The sequence below is a fragment of the Cladophialophora carrionii genome (genome assembly GCF_000365165.1).
Source record: "Cladophialophora carrionii CBS 160.54 unplaced genomic scaffold supercont1.2, whole genome shotgun sequence".
Taxonomy (NCBI): domain Eukaryota; kingdom Fungi; phylum Ascomycota; class Eurotiomycetes; order Chaetothyriales; family Herpotrichiellaceae; genus Cladophialophora; species Cladophialophora carrionii.
Window position 1 is genome coordinate 1,289,478 of NW_008481827.1, and position 20,597 is coordinate 1,310,074.

Consider the following 20,597-nt stretch of genomic DNA (forward strand, 5'->3'; position numbering starts at 1 on the left):
GGTTAAACAGCGAATAAGGACGGCAAACAGGGAGAAGGTAAGAATTGGTCAAGAGGGCGTTGAATTCGGTTCAGGAATGGGGATTGATGTTCAAGTGACAATCATGTAAACGAAGGGCAGGCAGAGTCCAGTTACGCCGCAGCTTCGGATACGGTGAAGCATAAAAGTGCAGTTTGGACGTGCAACCAAATCTATAAAATCTCCCCGGTGCTCCACGCTCTCATCTCGGAATTGTCTACAACACCATCATGACCAGACCCACGAAGCCAGCCATCAATCCACTCAGGCCCAGATTCGACTTCACGCTCCCTGCGCCATTGCCATCGCCACCACTCGACGACGATGAGGAAGAATCAGCTGCACTGCTCGCGCCGGCCAATTTGTCCTGTCCAGCAGTGACGGTGACGGGCAAGAATGTGAAATCCGTTGAGCTGATCGTGCCACTATAGGCGGTCGAGAGCATGTCGACAGTCGTGGCCGTGAGTAGTTCACTGGCCTCGGATGAATTGATCGACGCATCGGTGAAGATCTGGTCGGGCGCCTCGATTTGTCCCGTGCACACTGCGCTTTTCGAGTTCTGTGCGATCGAGCACTGCAATGTGACACCCAGGTTGCCGGTGGTCTCTGAGGCCACCCATGTCGTCGAGCCATAGGTGATGGTTTGGCCCGCGGTGGGGCAGACATTCGTGTCGATGCTGGATCCGACGCATTCGAGTGCCACAACAGTGGACGAGGAGTCCTGGCGGGACAACGTCAGTCGCATTTTCCTGGGCTTTCATCCTCCCGTGTAATCTGGGCCGAGGGAGACGTATGCACGTACCGCCGTGACGATTGATCCGGCTAGTGGATATTGGTTGATGGAGTTCAGGCTCAATGTCGTCTCGGTGATCCAGAAAACGTTGATCACTGTGCTGCTGTCATCTTGCGCGTGCGCTTGGCCTGACAGCAGTGCCACCGCCGCCGCTGCTGCAGGTAAAGCTGAAGAAAAGGCGTTCTTCATTTTGAGGACTGTCTATTGCGCAGAGGAACTTGTTGCGCGGGCGAGAAGGGAGATGTATTCCGCGTCGAGGCTACCAAGCCATTGATATACTCGTTCATGTTAGCGTGCAAGAGGTAGCGGCCTCAATGGGCCGAAGTGTATTCTCAGACTATTAGCGCTGCCCCTGGGTCTCAATTTCTGATATCACGTCTCATGCCAGGTTTGATACGGGGTAGAGGCACCGGGGATGTATCCTTATTGGTTCAAGGCTGATGACCAAACAGTCTGGAAATGGCCTCAGCAAGCTGTTGGAGCCAGGTCAAAGTGCGTTGCAGCAGGTGAAGTGTTGCGTCTCAGCATTCAACATATCACAAAGCGTGTGCCGATTGCTCCAAACAATGCGACCATGGCTGAGTTTGGGCACGCCGCGGCACTTTGACAGACGGCCCCGTCGTCTTCTTCCAGGGGAAAGTCAAAGTTAACGAGATCATCTCGAAGTTTGATCGGCTTAAGCTCCAGGCCTGGAGCTGCCCTGGAATTCCGCATCAGGCTTGGATCAGGCCGAGCATGTCTCGTCGATGCCGTTTCGCACTCTTGTCGGCATCACCTGCAGCCGCAGCCGATCAGACGATGAGACGGGAAGCAAGGTGATTTCCTTGTGTACATAACTGCTCCGTACTCTCAAGAGTGGTTCTTCTGCTTCCTGCAGGATGAGCAAGGTACCAAGCACAGGAGTCGTCGACTACAGGTAGTTTGCACAGAAACAAAGCCACGTGAAGTCCAGGCCTGCAGCTGCTGATCGGGGGAGCCGAGCGGGGCGCCGCAGCCAGCAATGAAGGTGCATCTCCAACGTCGCTCCGTCCCCCGTGATTTGTACTGTGTACACAGTTACAAGCAGCGATTCTGGTCCTGCACCAATTCATCCGCTGAGAGCAGCGGAGCTGTGCATGTCCACACGAGTCTGGCAATGGCCAAGTCCGTGATTGCTCGAGACTGACGAGAATTGCATGACTGGCCGACGGGCTGACTGGCTCGTCGCCGCATCTCGTCACCCACAAGCAACATGTGAGTCTACGGCGATGTGATTCTCGCATCGCAGCCTTGTGCTGCATACTGGGGAAGCCCTTGGCTCCATGCACCACGACCTACATCACAACCCCAGCTTAGGCTCACTCCTCGCAGGCCTGTCTTCGCCCTCCTCGTAATCTCCAAAGCCGGCTCCTTGATCTACCACCGCACATTCCCGACAACCAGCCCTGGCACCACCGCCGCTGGCACAGGGCATCTCGCTGGCTCCGGTGCCGGCGCGGACGCAAAGTCCCAACAAACAGTCGGCACCCTCGGCCTACCCGGAACCTCGACCCTCACGACGAACGACTACCTCGTCCTAGCGGGGACATTCCATGGCGTCCACGCCATCACCCGCTCCCTGACGCCCAAATTGCCCATCACGTCCTCGTCCTCGTCGGGCACCATCCCATCCGGCACGGGCAAAGGCAAGACCTGGACATACCCCGACCCGACGGTCCCGGCGACAGGCATCGAGAGCATGGAGAGTTCGTTCTTCCGCCTGACGGTGTTTCAGACCCTGTCGGGAACGAAGTTTCTTCTCTTCACGGACCCGAGCATGCCCAACACGGACGTGCTGATGAAGGGCATCTACGAGCGGTACGCCGACTATGTGTGCAAGAATCCCTTCTGGCAAATGGAGATGCCCATCAGGATCGACGCGTGGGAAAGAAGTTTGGGGCAGTGGTTGACTCGGCGGTGAGGTGAGCGCGAGGGGAGACAGGAAGTGGGAATCCTCAAAAGGAAGAGAAAAAAGAGCACACTTGGCTGGGACCCAAGGCTTGGACGAAATGCTGTGATGCAGTCTTGAAGACAAAGCAGTGGTCGCGCAGCAGCACAGCACTGATCATCCAGTCCTGTCAAGAGCCCAGGTAACCTACAACCTCCACGTACTCGGTCAAGGAGATCAGCGATATCGCTGTCCAAGCATGCACGAAGAGGATAAAAGCTTGCTGCTAGAGACTTCGAGAAAAGGAGTACACAGGACGGAGGACTGGTTCAAGCCAGATGATCCACGGGCAATATCATTGGGGAACTTACGAGACGACAGAGAGAGTGAGAAGGTGCTCACCAATAAGAAACTTGAAGAGCAAGGACCAGGTGCCCACCAATAAGTAACTTGAAAGAGCAAGGACAGGGTGCTCGTCCAGGTGTAACCTCTATCTGAAGAGCAAGGACGCTCCTCACCAACCAACAAGCAACCTCCACCTAAAGGAGCGCACCGACACCATTCTTTATAGACCCGGGCTCTTACAGGACAGCCCGGTCTGACTGCTGCTCCTGCTGCTCCTGCTGCTCCTGCTGCTACTGCTGCTACTGCTGCTACTGCTGCTCCTGCTCCTGCTCCTTGTCGCCGCTCAACCAACCACGCCCCAGTACGAGTATCAAGCAGGTGACCCGTGATGCTACGTCGGGTTCGGGGATGCCCTCCACGATATCAAAGTCCCAGGCTCTTCGGCTAGAAAAAGTCGGACATGCAAAATACGCAATGCGCCGCAGCGCAGCGTAGCGCATCGCAACAAAGCAGAATCACGGCATGGGGATCTACCTTGGTTGTACACGATATACACTGTACGGAGTAGTACTTGTTTCATTGCACTACGTAGACCAGACCACCGCACTGCACCGCTCTACATACCTTGTACAGTGAGGCATGTGCACAGACACAGTACTGTAGACATGCCCACCTGAATCGGACTCGGAACGGAGAATCTGGACGTCTTCATTGAAATCATACGTGGACAAAGCCGTCTAATTACTCCGAACATTCCATGAGAATTCCACCACACCTCCTGTCGGTTGATATAAGATCCTTTCACAAAGAGACGCGCTCAGAGACTCTTTATATTTATACAATTACCAGGAGACTTCAAGTCCCATCCCGTTGACGTGCCTGATTCGAGCGGCGATCTCGTCGCTTGGCACCGTTGGCTGTAGCGTTTGCGTTGTGCGTTTGCATTTACATTTGCGTTTGTCTCCGCCACAGACAGGCATGAAGGAAGGAAGGCAGGAAGTACATGTATGTATATGTATATTTATATGTACGTGTATGCCGAGTATGTGTTGAGTATGTACGTATATATGCATGCATGTATGTCCGTCGATCAGCTTGTTTCATTTTTGAAGCACCGCCATGCCAGCCATGCATCGTTTGCTGGTCCAGGGCAGGTCCTGAAATCCACAGGTCGGTTTTGCTGCCTTACTAGCAGGACCTATGTTTGCTTGTTTGTTTGCTTGTATATATGTATGTACGTACCTAGGTATGGATGGATGGATGGATGAAATGACGGTCCCTGCGCGGTGCTCCTCTGCTACGCAAGTGTGGTGCTTGCTTGCGCTATGCCTTTGTTCTTTTCTTTACTCCATATGCGGAACGCGCATGCGTTCACTTAAGGGGTACTTGAGCATTTCGATCAAGTCGACAGCGAGGTCGTCCTGGTCGTAGTAGTCCTCCTCACTCTCTCAGGACGGGGATGATCGTATCCTCGGTTCCACTTCCACTCCCGTAGAAGAGGGAGCGTGCGTCCTTGCTCCTTACTCTTTCGTCGCCATCTCGACTCTGCGACTGTCTGGTGTCGGTTGTCGAGCGCCTCGGTCTCCCACGCCTGTCGCTTCCCTACGAGGCTGACCAGCTGACCAGTTATGGCTCGATTGATTTCCTACGGACTGACCAGTTTTGACTCGATTGCTTCCCTTTTGCGCTCGGACTTTCCGCCCTCCCTCCCTCATGCCGACGCTTGCCGCGTGAAACTTTGTCAGTGGAGCCCTATTGAGTGTAATCCCACCGTCTCTTCAATCTGCCCGCGTCAAAGACATGCGCCACACTTTGCTGCCACTGCTGCGACGTGACGAACATGCCAGCCGGTCCAGACCCTCCGGCCGTCGCGTACCCGGTCGATGGGGCTTGAGGTAACTGCGCGTGCGTGGCAACCGGGGGCGACGTATCGTGGAATGATTGCGCTTGTTGCGCTGCGAAGTAATGCTGTTGCTGCTGCTGCTGCTGTTGGTGTTGTTGCTGATGTTGATGCTGATGCTGTTGGTGCTGCTGGTGCTGGTGCTGGGCACCATATCCAGGTGACGTGGTTGAAGGGTACGTCGGAGACCCCGTAGATTGAAAGGAAGCCGCGTGATGCATATTCGGCATGTTTCCTGGCGGCGAGGCGCCGCTTCCACCGTAGAGTGACGGTGGGGGTGCAAGTGCCGACGGAGGAATCGCAAAGGCCGTGTCAAACTGGTCCATGATCGGGGTTGGATTCCATTGGATGTCGGTCACCGAGGGGGCTTGTTGGTAGTATCCGCCAGCGGAGGTCGGCAAGCTCGAATACGAGTTCTGTTCCGCGAGGTCGTAACCCTGCGCGTACATCGGCGTGGGGGGTTTGGAATCCGCGGCGTAGACCGACACAGGTGGAGTTGCAAGGTAGCCTGACTGTCTTGATATTTGGTTCATGTGCTGGGACACGTAGGCGCCGGGCTTCCCCTGTTGAGACGGGTGGAGCTCAATCGACTTCTGCGGTTGCAGTTGTGGCGGTTGTTGTGGCTTTTCCGACGCAGGAGGAGAGACGGGCGACGGGCGAGAATGCTCCGACGGCGTGCCGTGAGGGAACGATTCCTTCAGTTCGAAAGGCTTGTTGACGTCGGCCGAGAATGCGGCGCGAAGAGCGTAGATTTGGGCCTCCGTTTCTGGCATGGGCCACGCCGAGACACAGCGCTCCAGGATCCTCATGTGCCGGACAAAGAAATCCTTGGCCTCGAGGTTGAACTCTGGATCGGGCGACGAAAGCGCCACCAGGTGAAGCATGACGCAGGTCAGGATGGCGTAGATGGTGAAGTTGATGCCTCGTTGCATCACCAGCAGTCCGGTGAGGTCGAAGTTGGCCAGGATACCCTCCTGCAGCCGGCACAGGATCTTTGCAGAGTTGTAGCAGACGCTCATGTGGTATCTCCACTGGCTGTCGGCCCCGAACGATTCAGACGCCTTGAGCTGTGGACGATGCAGCATGACAACCGCCAGATGATAGTGAGAATGCATGTTTCCCAAGAAGTGGGACGGCACCTGGGGCACTTGGCCGGCCGACAAATGCAGCTGGAAGTCAGTGGGCAATTCATCTGGCCACTTCTTGAACGCCTTGTTGTATGCCACGAATTCCTGATCGAGAGCCCAGTCCTTTTTCTTTTTCAGCTTGATGTACGTGTCTGAGATCAGGCGGATGTTGCGAACGTTGCGGACGAAATAGGCGAATTGCCGAGAAATGGCCTTTTCGTACTCGTCCACGTTTGAACAAGGTGGATTCTCGCTGGTATCGACGGAATTGGGATCCACGCCGTAGTCGGTGCGTCCTGGATGCGTCAGTCACGGATGCCGTAGAGCTCACAGACGCCGATGAAAGCTACCTTGCGGTCCTCCAACCATGGTCTCGCAGACCAAAAGAGTCTGCCAAATCCGGGTCTTGGTCAGACACTCTATAGGATCGGAGCCACACGGTTGTCCACTCGAGTGCGTTTCGTGGTGCTCGTGCAACTCAAGGTCCTTTGCCATCGTGATCGCCGTCTTGATCGTCATCCACGACCGGTAATAGTAGCCTCTTTTGGGCGAGCTCTCCCGAGCCTTGAGCAAGAGCAACAAGGCTTGGAGGTTACTTAGCCGCGGGCTGTCGAGGAAGAATGGCTCGTGTTCTGGTGCCACGTTAGTAGGAACGAGACCGAGATAGCACCAAGGACCTACTGTTCGCTAATGCCAGCCATTGCGCACCTTGAGCTGGATCATCGGACAGACGACCTGCGTTAGCAAAAATGGCTTCCATAACGAGTGGTGATATGGAGGACGGGTCGTTCTGCCATTGGTCATAAAATTGGCTTTTGTTCAGGACCGGTACGTATGGGTGAACATTTGTGAAGTACGTGTCGAACGCCTGCATTGCTTCCTCCTGGGACGGCATTAGAGCTGGGGGGATCCGGATCTGAGAGCCCGCATCAGTCCTAAAGGCCGCTGCGATCCTTGGCTCAGGCTCCGTTTCATGGATCGGGGGATCCTGTTCCTTGCTGCTTTTCTCGGCCCTGATGTAGCCTGCGACTCCGGCGTCGTTGATCTTTAGCTGGCCGAGGTGATCCATAAGATCCTCAGCGGTGAACTGGTCGATAGGTGACGAACCGGCACGCTCTTGTCCGTAGGACTTCTCGTCGTCTTGGACACGGCGAAATGTCTGGGCGGCGTCCTGATAAGGGTCGCTGATGGTGCCAGAATATGGGTGAGCCGCCGGATAGAAGTCGCCATACGATTGTTCGGCTGCCTGAAACGAAGGTTTTTGGTAGTTGGCAACATATGTGTCGTAAGCATAGCTGTCGCCTTGGGTGAGTTGGAATGCAGGGGCGGCGGGCGCATAACCTTGCGCCTGTTGACCGGGTGCGACCGATGGTGTCGAGAACGGTCGCGGTCCTCGCGGCTCGTCCACAGGGTTTGCCGGGGCAATATCTCCTGCATCCTCTTCCAGACCGCCTGCCGGAGGTACACAATGGAGCTTGAGTCGCACACATGCCGCGCACGGCCAGGTGTTGGTCGTGGCGGAATCGCATTTGATCTTCCTCCGCCGGCAGCCCTCACAGGCTCGCATCACCTTCAGGCGTTTATGCCGGTTGTGCTCATCGACAAAGACATAGTTCTTCGGGCCCGAGGGAGGCGCGGAGGACAGAGGATAACTCTGCATGGTGGCATTCCATCCACTCGGACTGCCACCACATTGGGTAAGTGCGACACGGCGGTGCCTCAATCAAGGAGTTGTGGCCGTGGACGGGCCAATATCAAAGTCGATGACTAACTCTAGGTAAGCACGCCGGTCGACTTGGTGAGTATATAGAAGGGCGGCCGGGTGGAATGATAGCTGGGATGCAGACCCGTCGATTTCGAGCACAGATGGATGAACCCGAAGGCGCCGGCTGTTACTGTAAGAGCAAGCTGGCGAGACCAAGAAGATGAATTTGTGTGTCGCACGCCACAGAATGCAACCTCGGCACGATCGAAAATTCAGGCACTTTTCAGGGCGAAGGATCGTGCGCGATGCTGGGTTCAGGCAGTGCCAGAGTCGTCCTCGATCTACTACCGGTGACGAGTCGTTGCTGGCGGACAAGGATTCAGTACGTTGGAGGCGTGCAGCGACGACGGCAAGCCATTGTCCAGTCTCCAGACGACGATGTTTCCGACCAAGTGGGGGAGATCGGACAGGCTACGGCCTTCCAGTGATGCGAGTGTAGGATTCGCATAGACGACCAAGAAAGTCATGTGCGGACGCCCGGTTCGGGGGGGGCTTGTCACTTCATTGTCGAGGGGCTAGCAATATGCACATGCGCACTGAGAGAAAGGCTGCAGGAGGACTTATCAATCCATCGACACGCAATAAATAGCGGAAGGGTCTCAGGTGCCGGTTTCACGACTCCAGTTGGCGCCCGGTCACTCGCTCCGGCATGGCGGACAGATTGCAGGGACAGAGACTGGCGGATGGAAGGTGAGTGGCCAGTTGTGGTAATGGGTGATACGGGGGGAATCAGAGGAACGAACGCTGGGTTGCTCCCACCACACTTACTGGGTAGAGGGGGCTGGAATGTGCTGTCAGCCCTAAATGCAACGTCCATCAGGCATTCCTGCTTGAGGGGCGTTCGTTCCCGCCCACCGTAGAAATTACAGTCAGGCAGGAGTTGGCCAGATGGGCGAGAGGCAGACGTGCACAGAGGCTCGTTCGTGCCTGGTTTGACGACCGGCCTTCCGCAAGAGAAGCACATCTTTCGCTTAGCGAGTCGGCCATTCGCACTGGAAAGGCCCAGGGCGCAAGGATCTGACTTCAGGCGTTATCTCATACGAGGTACTCTGTATTGCTGCAAAGCGAGCACCGGGGACGTCCTTCGCCTTCTCCCCGTATTGCTCGACCCAAGCATTTCATTCTCGGGTGGCAGCCTTATGTGAGAACATGTCTGCGTCTTGAGACCATGACCATCTACGTCTGCGGTATTACATTTGTGGCGCAAATTGCAGCACAATGGAAAACCGGGGTTTCTTCAGTAGACGATCACCCACCGGGGCAATCTGCGTCTGTCGGCGTCCGACTCGAAGCATGATCATCATCGGCAGCAGCCATGGCCGAAGTGGTGAGAGTGTCTTATCACAGCACTTTGGTGTTCCCGTTAAAAGACACTTGAGAAGGTGACTCGGGGAGAAGGCATTGACAACAAAGGTGCCTTGGCTTGTGGCACCATCGCTCGCTTGTTCTCGGGCGGTGTTTCAGGTCCATTGTTGGGTTCACCTTCACCCCGCACTCTGGAGGCTTGAGCCTGCTGCTAGACACTCGTTAGGGGATCTTCAGGCGATCAACCGCTGGGCGAAAACTCAGATCCGTGGGAGCTCTGGGCGTCAGATGATGGCTGAAGCAGCACGATTCTCCACGGCGAACGACTAGACACATGTCTGGAGGGATGGCACAACAGGGAACGAAGTCTTGCAATCGTCCTGACTGACGCACTGCTGCTACGGACTGTGTACTCGTGTGAGCGGACAGTCTGCGTACTAAAAAGCTGTTCTGGACAGAGTAACCTTCTAGAATCAGGGAAATTCCCGATCGAAGGTGAGGGACGGTGGGGCCTAGGGGATGAGCAAGAGCAGCATGTTGCCACAACGGCGAACGCCGACGCGACAAAGGTTCGGCTACTCGTACTCGTACGAGTAAAAAGGCGTTCAAGATCGGGGCTCCGTCGCCTATCCCTGATGTCAGTGGCGAAGTACAGAAGATCCGTGCGAAGTACTGTGTACCTCTTACCCAGTAGACGAGTCTTCCAGCAGCCAGTGCACGTGCCTGTCTTTGTCACACAAATGGAAGTTGTCGTGGTGGCATGGGGCAGCCTCGGCAGCTTACCAATGCTGAACTCACCCCACCTGCTTCGCCAAGATCACGTGTGCCAAGGCAGTCTCGATCACTGAACTTTTGGACTTCCATCAGTTCATCGCGCGAGCAGAAGAATCTACACAGTACTGATCGTTCTGACCAACGTTTCGCATTCCGAACCACTCTTTGTTTTACTCTATACAAAGCCGCCAGCCATGGAAGACGGCAAGAACGCCAATCCGCTTGTCCTCAACCCCTCCGATTTACCCACGCGGAAGCGGCGGGCATCAGCACGAGATGATCGTGCCCACGGTGAATCAAGCTTTGTCTATCCGGCACCGTCTTTCGCCAACGATCCTTTCACGCGCACGGCGAGTCCTTTGGCATCCGAGGAGAGCGATAGTGACGGGGAGGAAGAGCCCATCGATGCCCAGGAAATCTATGACCTGGTTGCCACCATGTCTGACCCTGAGCACCCTATCACCCTCGGCTCGTTGGCTGTCGTATCGCTACCCGACATATCCATCATGCCCACCATCCCGAACCGTCCGAGCTCGAACCTCCAAACTGTGACCGTGTTAATCACACCCACCATCCAACACTGCAGCTTGGCCACCGTCATCGGCCTAGGAGTTCGTGTTCGGCTGGAGGAGTCCTTGCCTCCTAGGTTTAGAGTTGATGTCAGGATTAAAGAGGGAACACATTCGACCGCAGACGAGGTCAACAAGCAGCTGGCCGACAAGGAACGGGTGGCAGCGGCCCTATGGAACCCAACCCTGCAAAGCTTTATCAAGAAGATGCTCGAGACCTGCGAGTGAACAGGTCAATGCATCCCAAAAATACCTCATCACCGAATGGTCATCAAAGCCTTGCTCACAGTACGTGATCCACCATCGGTACCCCGAGTTGTGACCAGCGCTTGACTAGCACGTCCCGTCCTGCAAACAGTCCAGACGGAGCAAGAGAGCTGGCGCCCAGGCCTGGCATCCCAACGGGTAACATGGTGGGATTCAATGCCCATTTGAGCCATGCCTATCTTTGGTCATATCCCAAGACGTTGAAGTCGTCTGCGCTAAAAGCTGGCAGTTATGCAATAGCGGCGGTCTATCCCTGCAAATAGGTACTTCCTGACGGAATAACCCCAAGAGTCCCTGCGGATGACGTCTTGTTGGGTCAGACCACACTGAATCTGGAAGGCCCCCATGGGGGCTGTAGCCAATATCCGGGCACAGCAGGATGAAGAGCTGACATTCTGGGAGCCCGACTAGCCTGATGGCGAGGACGAAGGAACGTGGTGACTGTGCAACAGGCCTTCACTTGTTCGGAAGAAACACAACCCGGCGCATGCAGTTACTCTGCTTGGCAGCTTTATACGACGAAGCCAAGAGTACACTCAGCATTAGATGATATGCCATAAACTGTCGGGAGATATGTATCAGGCCAGTACGAAGTAAGGCTGACAGATACGAGTACATATCGCGCTCGGAATGTCCAGTCGGGCCACGAGACTATTGTGTTGCGTGGGTTCCCATGGGTCTCTGGCCAACAGCTTGGCGATGGGCGATGGAATGCTTGTCGCCCCTGCGAGCCTCGCGCGGGTGTCGAAGCACGTGAAGCCAAAACAGGACCCATACTGTGTACATACTGTAGTACCTAGTACGCACAGAGCACTCAGTACTGTACGTACACATCACCCAGAGCAGGTGGCGGGATGTTGGTGTGGAGGCGTGAGGCGTGCGCTAGTCGAAAGGCAAATGCACCAAGAAAAATACAGGTAGCAATGCTTCATTACACCAATATTTCATCGTAAAGCTGCAACTGTGGAGAGAGTCTGCACCAATATTCCTCTAATGTCACGTAAATAACAGCCGCATTACAACCTGTTACCATATGAGGATTTCAGTCACAGCCGTTTCACGACGTTAATTCAACACCAATCAGAGACACGGATCTGCGCACGTGCACTCCAACCTCACTTCTCTTTCGCTCGTCCAGCATCCCACATTCCCATCAACTAAAGCCCCCGGTTCGAGCCAACGTCCAGTCTCGTTGCTCGCCTCGACGATCTCTTTGCAACAAGATTAACTGGCGCCCGCGCATCCGCCGTTAGTGGGCATCAACGGACAAGTCGGCTGTGCAGTCACGCATTGCACAAGCCCCCAGCGCTGGTGAAGCAGATCTGAGTCGAAGCACCCGCGAAGAATCTCTTCAAAATTCGCCAAAACTCTTAGCAATACCAAGCTTTTGGGTGGCTTTGGAGTGCATTTTTCGTGATATCATTGTTACTCGTCTGACAGGCATTGGGCCGCCGTCTCGATGTCGCCTTCTGATCGGATGGTCTCGAGTATCGCCGCTTCGCGAAAGCAAGGCCGTTCCGGCTGCTACGAGGTACTGATGCCGCTTATGACGATCGCTGATGTCGCCTGCTGACGAGTTTCCATCTTCCCAGCGCTCCACCTACGACCCTCCATCGTCTCCCTTGCCCTTCTCTACTGCCTCTTATCGATCATCGGGCTGATTGCAGCAAGTCACACACATCAGGCCGCAGCATCGACCCCTACTCTCGTCGATTACCCTTCCCTCCGACTACCAATGGCGCTGGCACGCTGCATGTGCCCTAATAACCCTTGCTTCGGCTGCTGGGCGAATCAGTCAACCGACCTTGAACTCGTGGCTTCACACATGGCTTCTTCTGGCATGTGTCGCCCGTACTCAGCTCCTCCTGCAGCATCACAATTGGATTGTTTGGCCTGTACCGTCATCCGCCTGTTCCGAGATCACTTAAGCTTTTATACTTCGAGCTACTCGTGGTCAAGCTCGTGCCAATCGCCGAGTCGCCTTGGCCTCCGTCAAGGTTTTCTTTTTCTTCGCCTGGCTCCACTTTCTCCGGTTGCGAGAAATTATGAAGCGACGTCCTCCCCATAAATTGCGAGCACGACCTCTTTGACTTTTCGTCTGGTTGCAACAGTCCCTTTCCCTCTGCAGCCTTGCACTGCATCTCTGTGGCATCTGTATCATATAGTCTGGTCACCATGGCTGCCACTGGGGAGGCCACCGTCTATGATGACGTGACCAGATATGGTCCCAACCCGCCTCATGGCCCCGACATTTCGGGCAGCCACCCGCCATTTGAAGATCCCCACCTCGACATGACTGCGAATGAAAAGGAGATCTTCAAGTACTTGCTGAAGCCCGACGACATGTACGACGAAAACGGCGTGTACTGGGCCGATCTGCCCATCATGAAGCGAGTCAAGTTCGTCAGCAAGGTCGACAGACAGGAGACGAGGAGAGAGTTTGCTGCCTTCTGGCAAATGTTCAAGAACGACCCTCTTGCTCCCCTCGGCTTCTACATGCGTAACATGGTCCTCCCGGGTGCCGGTCTCGGTCTGGAAGGGTACGTCCTGTTCTCCATCGGCAACATCAAGCCTCTCTTTCAAGCTGCTTTCCCCGACTGCTGGAAGTCCAACTCGATCTGCGACAAGACCTGGATCAACGCCATCGACTACCTCGAAATCTGTGGTATCATTGTCGGCCAGATCCTCGTCGGTTTCATCGGCGACTGGATCGGGCGTCGTTGGGGTCTCATCCAGGATGCCACGATCATGTTCATCGGTCTCATCATGCTCGTATGCGCATGGGGTGTTACCCAAAACGGCTGGGTCATTTGCTACGCGTGGTCCTTGTTCTTCTACGGCATCGGTGTCGGCGGAGAATACCCCATGACTGCCACCTCCGGAATGGAGAACGCCGTCGGGTCCGGCAAGGTCTCGACGCGTGAAGATCGTCTTCACCGGGGTCGCAAAGTCGTCAGTGCCTTCTTGATGCAGGGGTGGGGTCAATTCTTCAACCAAGTCATCCTCATCCTCCTGCTCTTGATCTTCCACCACGGCAGCGGAAATGCCCCATACTCCAAGGTCGCGGCTCAATACACCTACCGGGTGTCGTTTGCCATCCCTGCTGTCGGCACCGCCTGGCTCATCTACTTCCGTACCTTCAAGGTCAAGGCCAGCGCCAACCGACAGCTTCGTCTCGCGAAGAAGAAGAACGCCGTCACCGGGTACGATGTCGAGTCCTTGAAGTTGACCTTTTACTACTTTGGTGGTCGGGTCCTTGCCACGGCCGGTACGTGGTACATGAATGACGTCTTCTTCTACGGCAACAAGCTCTTCCAGAGCGAGTTCATTTCCGTCATCATGCCCACGAGCACCTCGATAATGCCGGCCTGGCTTTACAACCTCATCAACGTCGGCGTCTCACTGTGCGGTTACTACCTCGCCAGCTTCCTGGTCGACAACAAACTCTACGGGCGCAAGCACATGCAGTCCTTGGGTTTCCTGATGGACTTTATCTTCTTCATCATCCCCGGAACCCAGCTCGGCTACTACACCTCCAAGGAACACATCAAGGAGTTCCAGGCCATGTACTTCTTGTCGTCGTTCTTCCAGCAATTCGGACCCAACTGCGTCACCTTCCTCGCTGCGGCCGAGGTCTACCCCGTCGCCGTCCGTGCCACGGCCCACGGGTTCTCCGCCGCCGTCGGCAAGTTGGGTGCGCTGACCGCCGCCGTCGGCTACAGCTATTGGTCCACGCAGACCAAGTTCTGGGTCGTCCCGTGGTTTGGTCTTGCCGGCGTCATCCTCAACGTCATCTGGATGCCTGACACCACGGGCCTCGATCTCAAGGAGCAAGAACGTCGCTGGGCGTACATCCGCGCCGGCCGCGAGAAGGACTACCACGGTATTGCCATCCACCCCAAGCATCTGAGCCTGTGGGAGCGCATGCGTGGCGTCGGCAAGCCGTACGACCCGGAGCTTGACTTCAAGCAGCGTATCGAGGAGATGCGTGGCGAATGGGAGGAGCGCATGCAGGCCAAGGTGGATGAGGCCGAGCACGACGACCATCTCGCGGACGACGACGACTTCCACTCCGAGGTCTCCTCCTACTTCAAGCGCTCCACCAAGTCGCCCAACCTGCAGGGCATGGAGAAGGAGAAAATCCCCCCGGCCGAAGGCTTGAATAGCACCAACGGTATCTAAGCACCTCACCGCCTCGGCTTGACTTGCTTGGAGGAGACGGTCGAGATCTGGACGGTTTAGATTGTTAGAAAGGGCGATAGAAGTAGCGTAATGCGGTGGAGTTTCCAGAGTCAATTCCATGTGTCAGTATGTGGTGTCAGCCAGTCACCGCATGCCGAAGTCCGACAATCGATCAAACAATCATTGATCCATCCATCCTGGAGTCCGTTCGTTCGTACTCTCACGTGCGATGCCTCGTGAAGAAGAGATAGCAGGGATGCTGTGAGCTCAGCCTAGCAGAAGGCAACACCGGGACCGTCACCCGCTGTTTCTTCTAAGGAAATGTGATGTGACATGATGCAAGGTGGTGTGTCGCCGTATCGCCATATTGCCGTGCTGGTATGTGCCGTGTTGGTATGTACTCATTGTCGCGTTAATGTGAAGTGGTGTGCAGACATGTCATACACCAAGGTACAGTACAACAACAACAACACCACCACCACCGGGCAACAGCTCCATGAAGCGAGTCGTCCCAACTTGACTTGACCTGACCTTGCCTTGATCTGTCATCCTCTCATACCACTTCCGGTGGACGTCTCCCGAAGGCAGCATGGTATAGCATGGCGTGGCATGGCATGGCATTATACTTGGGTACCACGCATTGTCGGACCTGGCCTGGTCTATTCTGTTCTTTTCCAGCTTAGTCTGCTCCGTACATAGTAGGCTTGCTCTCTTCAATCAACCGATTAACCCATTGGAGTCTCCATCCAGACGGGTAAAATGACCGACTTGGCGAGCAATACCGCAAGTGAACGGACAGTACGGGGTACCTCGTACTCTCTGCTCGGACGGGCAAAAGTAGGTGGGTAGGTCCTAAACTGTATCGGTAGATATACTGTACTTCCCGTACGGAGTACTCGGTACAGTATCTACGCACATAATTCAGGTCGATGCTACCTACCCGACTCAACATACGAGTATAAGTAAGTAGCACTAGGTAGGACGAGTACAAGTAAGTAGCATCACAAGGAGTCCCTGGCCGCAGGTTGCCCCAAGTCCCCATCCATCCACACCACCTCGGGCACTCGTTCGCTCGCTATGTAGTGGTCCAATCACTGTACTGTACTCATCTACTTACTCACTTACGTACTTGCTGATACATAGCCCAGTCTACTCACTTACGTATTCACTGATACGTGGCTAGCTCATCTATAGAGACAGAGCACCCAGCGTCAATTGTATAGCACCAGTACTAATACACCTACTCCCATACCTACTTGTAGCTAGCTCATCTATAGAGATAGAATAGCGTTAATTGTATAGCATACAGTACTAATACTCTACCACTAATGCTATACTGACAATAGAGACTTAATGGCGGAGTCGACCCAGCTCAACTTCCTCCAACCTAATCTAATCCAATTCAATCCAAGTTTGACCAAGGTTGAGTTGAAGTCGACACGGCACCGACATCGAGCAACATACCGAGAATGCACAGGACCAACTGCCTGGCCCGTAGTGTAGCAGGGGGATGTCACGAGTAATGGGTGTACGTCGCATTAACCACGACAACGCGCAGGTAAAGCAACGAAATCGAGTCAGCAGATATCATTTGCTATTCAACCAGCACTCTAAGTGGCTCATTTGGACTGTCTGTCCACCGCCCCCTTCGCATCGCCGTCGGCACCGGCCCTCTGGCCATGCACATCCCCAAGACCACCCCTTCACTGCTCCTCCTCCTCCTCCTCTTCCTCCTCCTCCTCCTCCTCCTCCTCACTCACCCACTCTTCCCCCTCCTCCACGTCCATCCTTCTCTCCAACCCACCGACAACCTCCCGGGCCACGTTCAACGTGCCCTGCATGCTCTCCAACAACCGCGTCAACTCGGCCTCGACGTCCTCGTTCGACGCGTTCGCCGCCATCACCGCCATGCTCGGCGGGCTGACCGGCGGAACCCACGCCACAACGGGACTCCTCATCCCGACAGGGATGGCGGTCGCGGTCGAGAGCTGCGACGAGTCGGATGCGCGATGCGCATTGGGCAGCCCGTTTGGATGGGCATGGCCTGGACCCGGGAAGCCGTCCTCGCCAATCCGCGCAGGCCGTCCCATTGCATACGGCGTTGGGCCCGGTCCGTTCGCCGTCAACGGCGTGTTCACCCCCGAAGATCGTCGAGAGAACATGGTGCGTCCGCGCCCGGAATAGAATTGCCCCATGTGTACGTCTTCGTCCATGGTGGCCGGGCCGGGGTGGTCGCCGTCGACGTCCTCGCGCTCAAGACCGAATGGATCCACGTCCGTGGATGAGGCCGAGACGTCACTGTATGCTTCTGACAGTGCGGTCGAGGGACGGGGGATTTCTTGCTCTTCGGCGGCGGTGAAGTCTTGCAGTGTGACGGGCATGGTCATTTGGCGCATTAGTGGTGCGGGACGGGTGGGTGTTGGGCGGGATGAAGGGATGGGCTTTTGATAGGAGACTTCGCTAGGAGGAGACGCTTCGGAGGTTTGCTGCTCATCTTCCGTGGCTTTTGCTTCGGCCATCGCCGTCGAGAAGGACCATTCCATTGTCGCGTGTTTTCTGGCTTTCTTTTCAGGGTCCGCTGCTGCGGACGTTTCTTCATCAGTCGGACCTGGAGCGTCTTGCTTTGGTTCCTCGTCTGGGACGTTGATTTGCGGGATGCTCACTGCAGCTTCAGACATTGCGCTTGCAAAGGACCAGTCCATGGTTGCGTGGCCGGGTCGTGACGATGTGATTTCCGCGGGCTCTTGGAGCTCAGGCGCTTTGGTTCTGTTCTTAACAGTCCAGTCTTCCTGGGATGTGGCAAAGTCGCGTTGTGCGGTGCTTGAAGGGAGTTCTTCTGTCGACGAAGCTCTTCTCGCAGTCAGAGATTGGTTGTTGGGGTCTCGAGGCCCTTTGGAGTTTGCGCGCTTTTCGCGAAGTGTCGATGCATCAGCAAGTCGGATAGTCTCTTCTCTCATGGGTGTCCCCGCGAACACCGTCTGGATTTTATCCTCCGTTCTTGGAGGTGCTGCAGCAATAGCGTAGTCCGCTTCGTCAAAGTCTCCAAGGTCGATGGCGACCGACGCAATCGAGCTCGGTCTGTCTTCAGCCATGGCCCGGAAAGGTAAGTCGGATATTCGACGCTGTTCTGGGATAGGAATGAAATCGGTCTTGGTCTTGTATTCGTACGCGGGCTGGTCCTGGTTGAAGAGGTTCGAAAGATCTGCCCCTCGCTTGACGCGGGCCTCGAAGTTTGCCTTTTGAGCGGCCGTCATTTCCTTTGGTGGCAACAGTTCCCCAGGTCTGCGGAGCCCCTTCGGTGTCTCTTCTCCCTCCATGGTCTCGTCAGAGCTCATGCCTGTGAAGTCTGGAATCTCCAATATGGCAGAGACACGTCGCTCGAAATCTTGAGTCATGCTAAAGTTCCACTCATCGTCGGCGTCGATGTCGGCCTCGGATCCAGGTATAGGAGCAGCGGCAGCGCCGCCGGGCATGAATAGGGACACTCTCTGGCCGCCTTGGAAAAGCCACGCATAGTACGTTTCGACGAGCTCGGTCAGCATGCTTGTTGGGTGAGTCTCTTCGGTGTCTCGGAGGAATTCGTGCTCAAGGACATCCTTCATCGAAGGCCGTGTGGAGGCGTCTGGAGTGAGGGTATAGGAGACAAGTGAACGTAATCCATCACTGAACTCCCCGCTGTCCGGAAGAGATAGTGCTTGCTTCATCCGTCTCATCCTCATCTTCAATTGTTGGCGTTCACGCAGATCGGCATTTGGAGGTTTGCCCATGGCACACTCGTAGATGGTGCAGCCGTACTCCCAGACATCGACCTGGACCATGGTTAGTTGCCCATTCATTGTTCCTCATCGAGGCGCGGCCGCGCCATGGATGAACTCACCTCGTCTGAATATTCAGGATTATCTGTCCACAACTCTGGCGGCATCCAGTGCAGAGTCCCAATGAATGTCTTTCTCTTGTCTGTTTGAGTGTCCAAGATGGAAGCCACTCCAAAGTCACACAGCTCGAGGCGGCCCTCCTGATGAATGAGGACATTGGCGGCTGAAAGAGACAGGCAACGTCAGCCTCAGAGGTGATATACAAGCTGACAGTTTCACTACGAGGAATCGACGTACCTTTCACGTCTCTGTGTATGATGCCAGCTTCATGCAAGCCTTTCAGAGCCTTTGCCAACTCTCGTGCCACAATGATGATGTACTTTTCGGATAATTTGTCCTCGGTGGCTCGCATCAAAGTCTTCACACTGCCACCGGGACAATATTCACACACCATCCAGAGCTGACTGTGAACAGGCAACGCCTCGATCATCCGGTTAAGGTTCTGTGCGCCACTCTCTTGGGCCTGCCGCAAAATGCGGATCTCACGGTTGAAATCTCGAATCTGCTCGTCTTTCGAATCTCCAAAGGCGTGGAAGTCGGCCTCATCGATATCGAGCACTTTGATGGCAACAACTTTGGCTGTGGAAAGCTGGCGTCTAAGACAGAGGTGAGTAAAGGTCCAGACAGAGAGACAGCTCCGAAGCCAACAAATGTGGGGAGACTCACCCCTTGTAGACTCTTCCAAAACTCCCTTTCCCGATCAGCTCATCGAAGCCATAGTCAGGTTCTGGTTGCTTGGATCTCTTGCACATCTCTACAACTGCTTTCTGTTGTTGCTGCGCAAGGCGAACCGCCTCACGACGGTGTGCGGTCATAGCCGCAGCAGAATCTGGATGAAGACTGTCCATGGTGTGAGTTTCGCCTGGTCGACGTCGCCGTCTGACTGAAGCCTCGATCCTGGTAAGAGCTCTAACTCTTTGGACTTGCTGCTCCTCTCTGGTCCGACCTTCAAGAACCTCAAGCGTCCTTCTACGGTGTCTGACAATGAGGGTGTCTAGTTCTTCCTGAAGCCGGAACGCAGCTTCCGACTCTGTCGGTTCGTCAGAGAGAGCTTGGGCAAGACCCTGATGAAGAGGGCTTTCAAGTTTTGATCTGGTGGCTTCTAGGCTCTCTCCTGATGTGGTTGATGCTGGAGTTGCTGGCGGCCTGGTCTTGCGGATGCAGAGTGGAGGTGGTAATAACGTGCGCGAGAGCCCTCGGTTCTCGTTCGCGCCTAACGGATGATCGAAAACGGTGGATTGGGTGGCGCCGGGGTCAGGCTGAAGTAAGAACCCTGCTGGTCGAAGCGGCGATCTGTGAGGAACAGGAGGTGGACTGCCAAAATCGAACCTGGCTAGTCGACGAGGTGACTTTGGTGGGGGAAGGAGAGATGCAGCAGAGTCAGTGGTGCTTGAAAGTGAAGTGTGATGCGGAAGCCGTGACTCGTCTGGCCGAGGAACGTGCCTTGTCGCTGGTGATCGGCGTTGCTGGAGAGAAGTGGTGTGCCCTGAAGGTGTAGGGGAAGGCTGGGATCGGCAACCGTGCGACGCGGAATCGCTGACACTTTCTGCTGTTTCACTTTTCTAAAGTGGAGAGCAGGGGTCAGGTTCGGCGGTTGAGACTTTATGGGTACGGCCTGGACTCTTGGGACGATGCCTCTCCTCAGTTGAGCCAGTCGGGCTGTTTGTGTATGACGATGGAGGTGATGGTAGAGCAGGGTATCTCTCTCTCCGGAAACCGGCGAAGAAAGGCGACGTGATCTTGAAGACGATGGTGGAGAGTCTGGTGTGTG

The 20,597-nt window shown here is 55.3% G+C and overlaps 6 protein-coding genes across 6 annotated transcripts; 3 read left to right on the forward strand and 3 right to left on the reverse strand.

Moving 5' to 3' along the window:
• Positions 1 to 235: 235 nt before the first annotated feature.
• On the reverse strand, positions 236 to 1,000 carry G647_02527 (uncharacterized protein; the record flags this gene model as incomplete). Its single annotated transcript, XM_008726876.1, has 2 exons — positions 236 to 739; positions 821 to 1,000. The coding sequence occupies 2 exons, from the start codon at positions 998 to 1,000 to the stop codon at positions 236 to 238; spliced, it is 684 nt and encodes a 227-aa protein (XP_008725098.1).
• A 946-nt stretch (positions 1,001 to 1,946) lies between these two features.
• G647_02528 (uncharacterized protein) lies at positions 1,947 to 2,750 on the forward strand (the record flags this gene model as incomplete). Its single annotated transcript, XM_008726877.1, has 2 exons — positions 1,947 to 1,954; positions 2,162 to 2,750. 2 exons carry the CDS (start codon positions 1,947 to 1,949, stop codon positions 2,748 to 2,750), a joined length of 597 nt encoding a protein of 198 aa, XP_008725099.1.
• A 2,064-nt stretch (positions 2,751 to 4,814) lies between these two features.
• G647_02529 (uncharacterized protein) lies at positions 4,815 to 7,749 on the reverse strand (the record flags this gene model as incomplete). Its single annotated transcript, XM_008726878.1, has 3 exons — positions 4,815 to 6,385; positions 6,440 to 6,721; positions 6,771 to 7,749. 3 exons carry the CDS (start codon positions 7,747 to 7,749, stop codon positions 4,815 to 4,817), a joined length of 2,832 nt encoding a protein of 943 aa, XP_008725100.1.
• A 2,378-nt stretch (positions 7,750 to 10,127) lies between these two features.
• G647_02530 (uncharacterized protein) lies at positions 10,128 to 10,730 on the forward strand (the record flags this gene model as incomplete). Its single annotated transcript, XM_008726879.1, has 1 exon — positions 10,128 to 10,730. The coding sequence occupies one exon, from the start codon at positions 10,128 to 10,130 to the stop codon at positions 10,728 to 10,730; it is 603 nt and encodes a 200-aa protein (XP_008725101.1).
• Positions 10,731 to 12,944: 2,214 nt separating this feature from the next.
• G647_02531 (uncharacterized protein) lies at positions 12,945 to 14,951 on the forward strand (the record flags this gene model as incomplete). The annotated part of the gene is made up of 1 exon (XM_008726880.1): positions 12,945 to 14,951. The coding sequence occupies one exon, from the start codon at positions 12,945 to 12,947 to the stop codon at positions 14,949 to 14,951; it is 2,007 nt and encodes a 668-aa protein (XP_008725102.1).
• Positions 14,952 to 16,654: 1,703 nt separating this feature from the next.
• On the reverse strand, positions 16,655 to 19,674 carry G647_02532 (uncharacterized protein; the record flags this gene model as incomplete). The annotated part of the gene is made up of 4 exons (XM_008726881.1): positions 16,655 to 18,760; positions 18,829 to 18,989; positions 19,064 to 19,422; positions 19,493 to 19,674. 4 exons carry the CDS (start codon positions 19,672 to 19,674, stop codon positions 16,655 to 16,657), a joined length of 2,808 nt encoding a protein of 935 aa, XP_008725103.1.
• Positions 19,675 to 20,597: the final 923 nt, after the last annotated feature.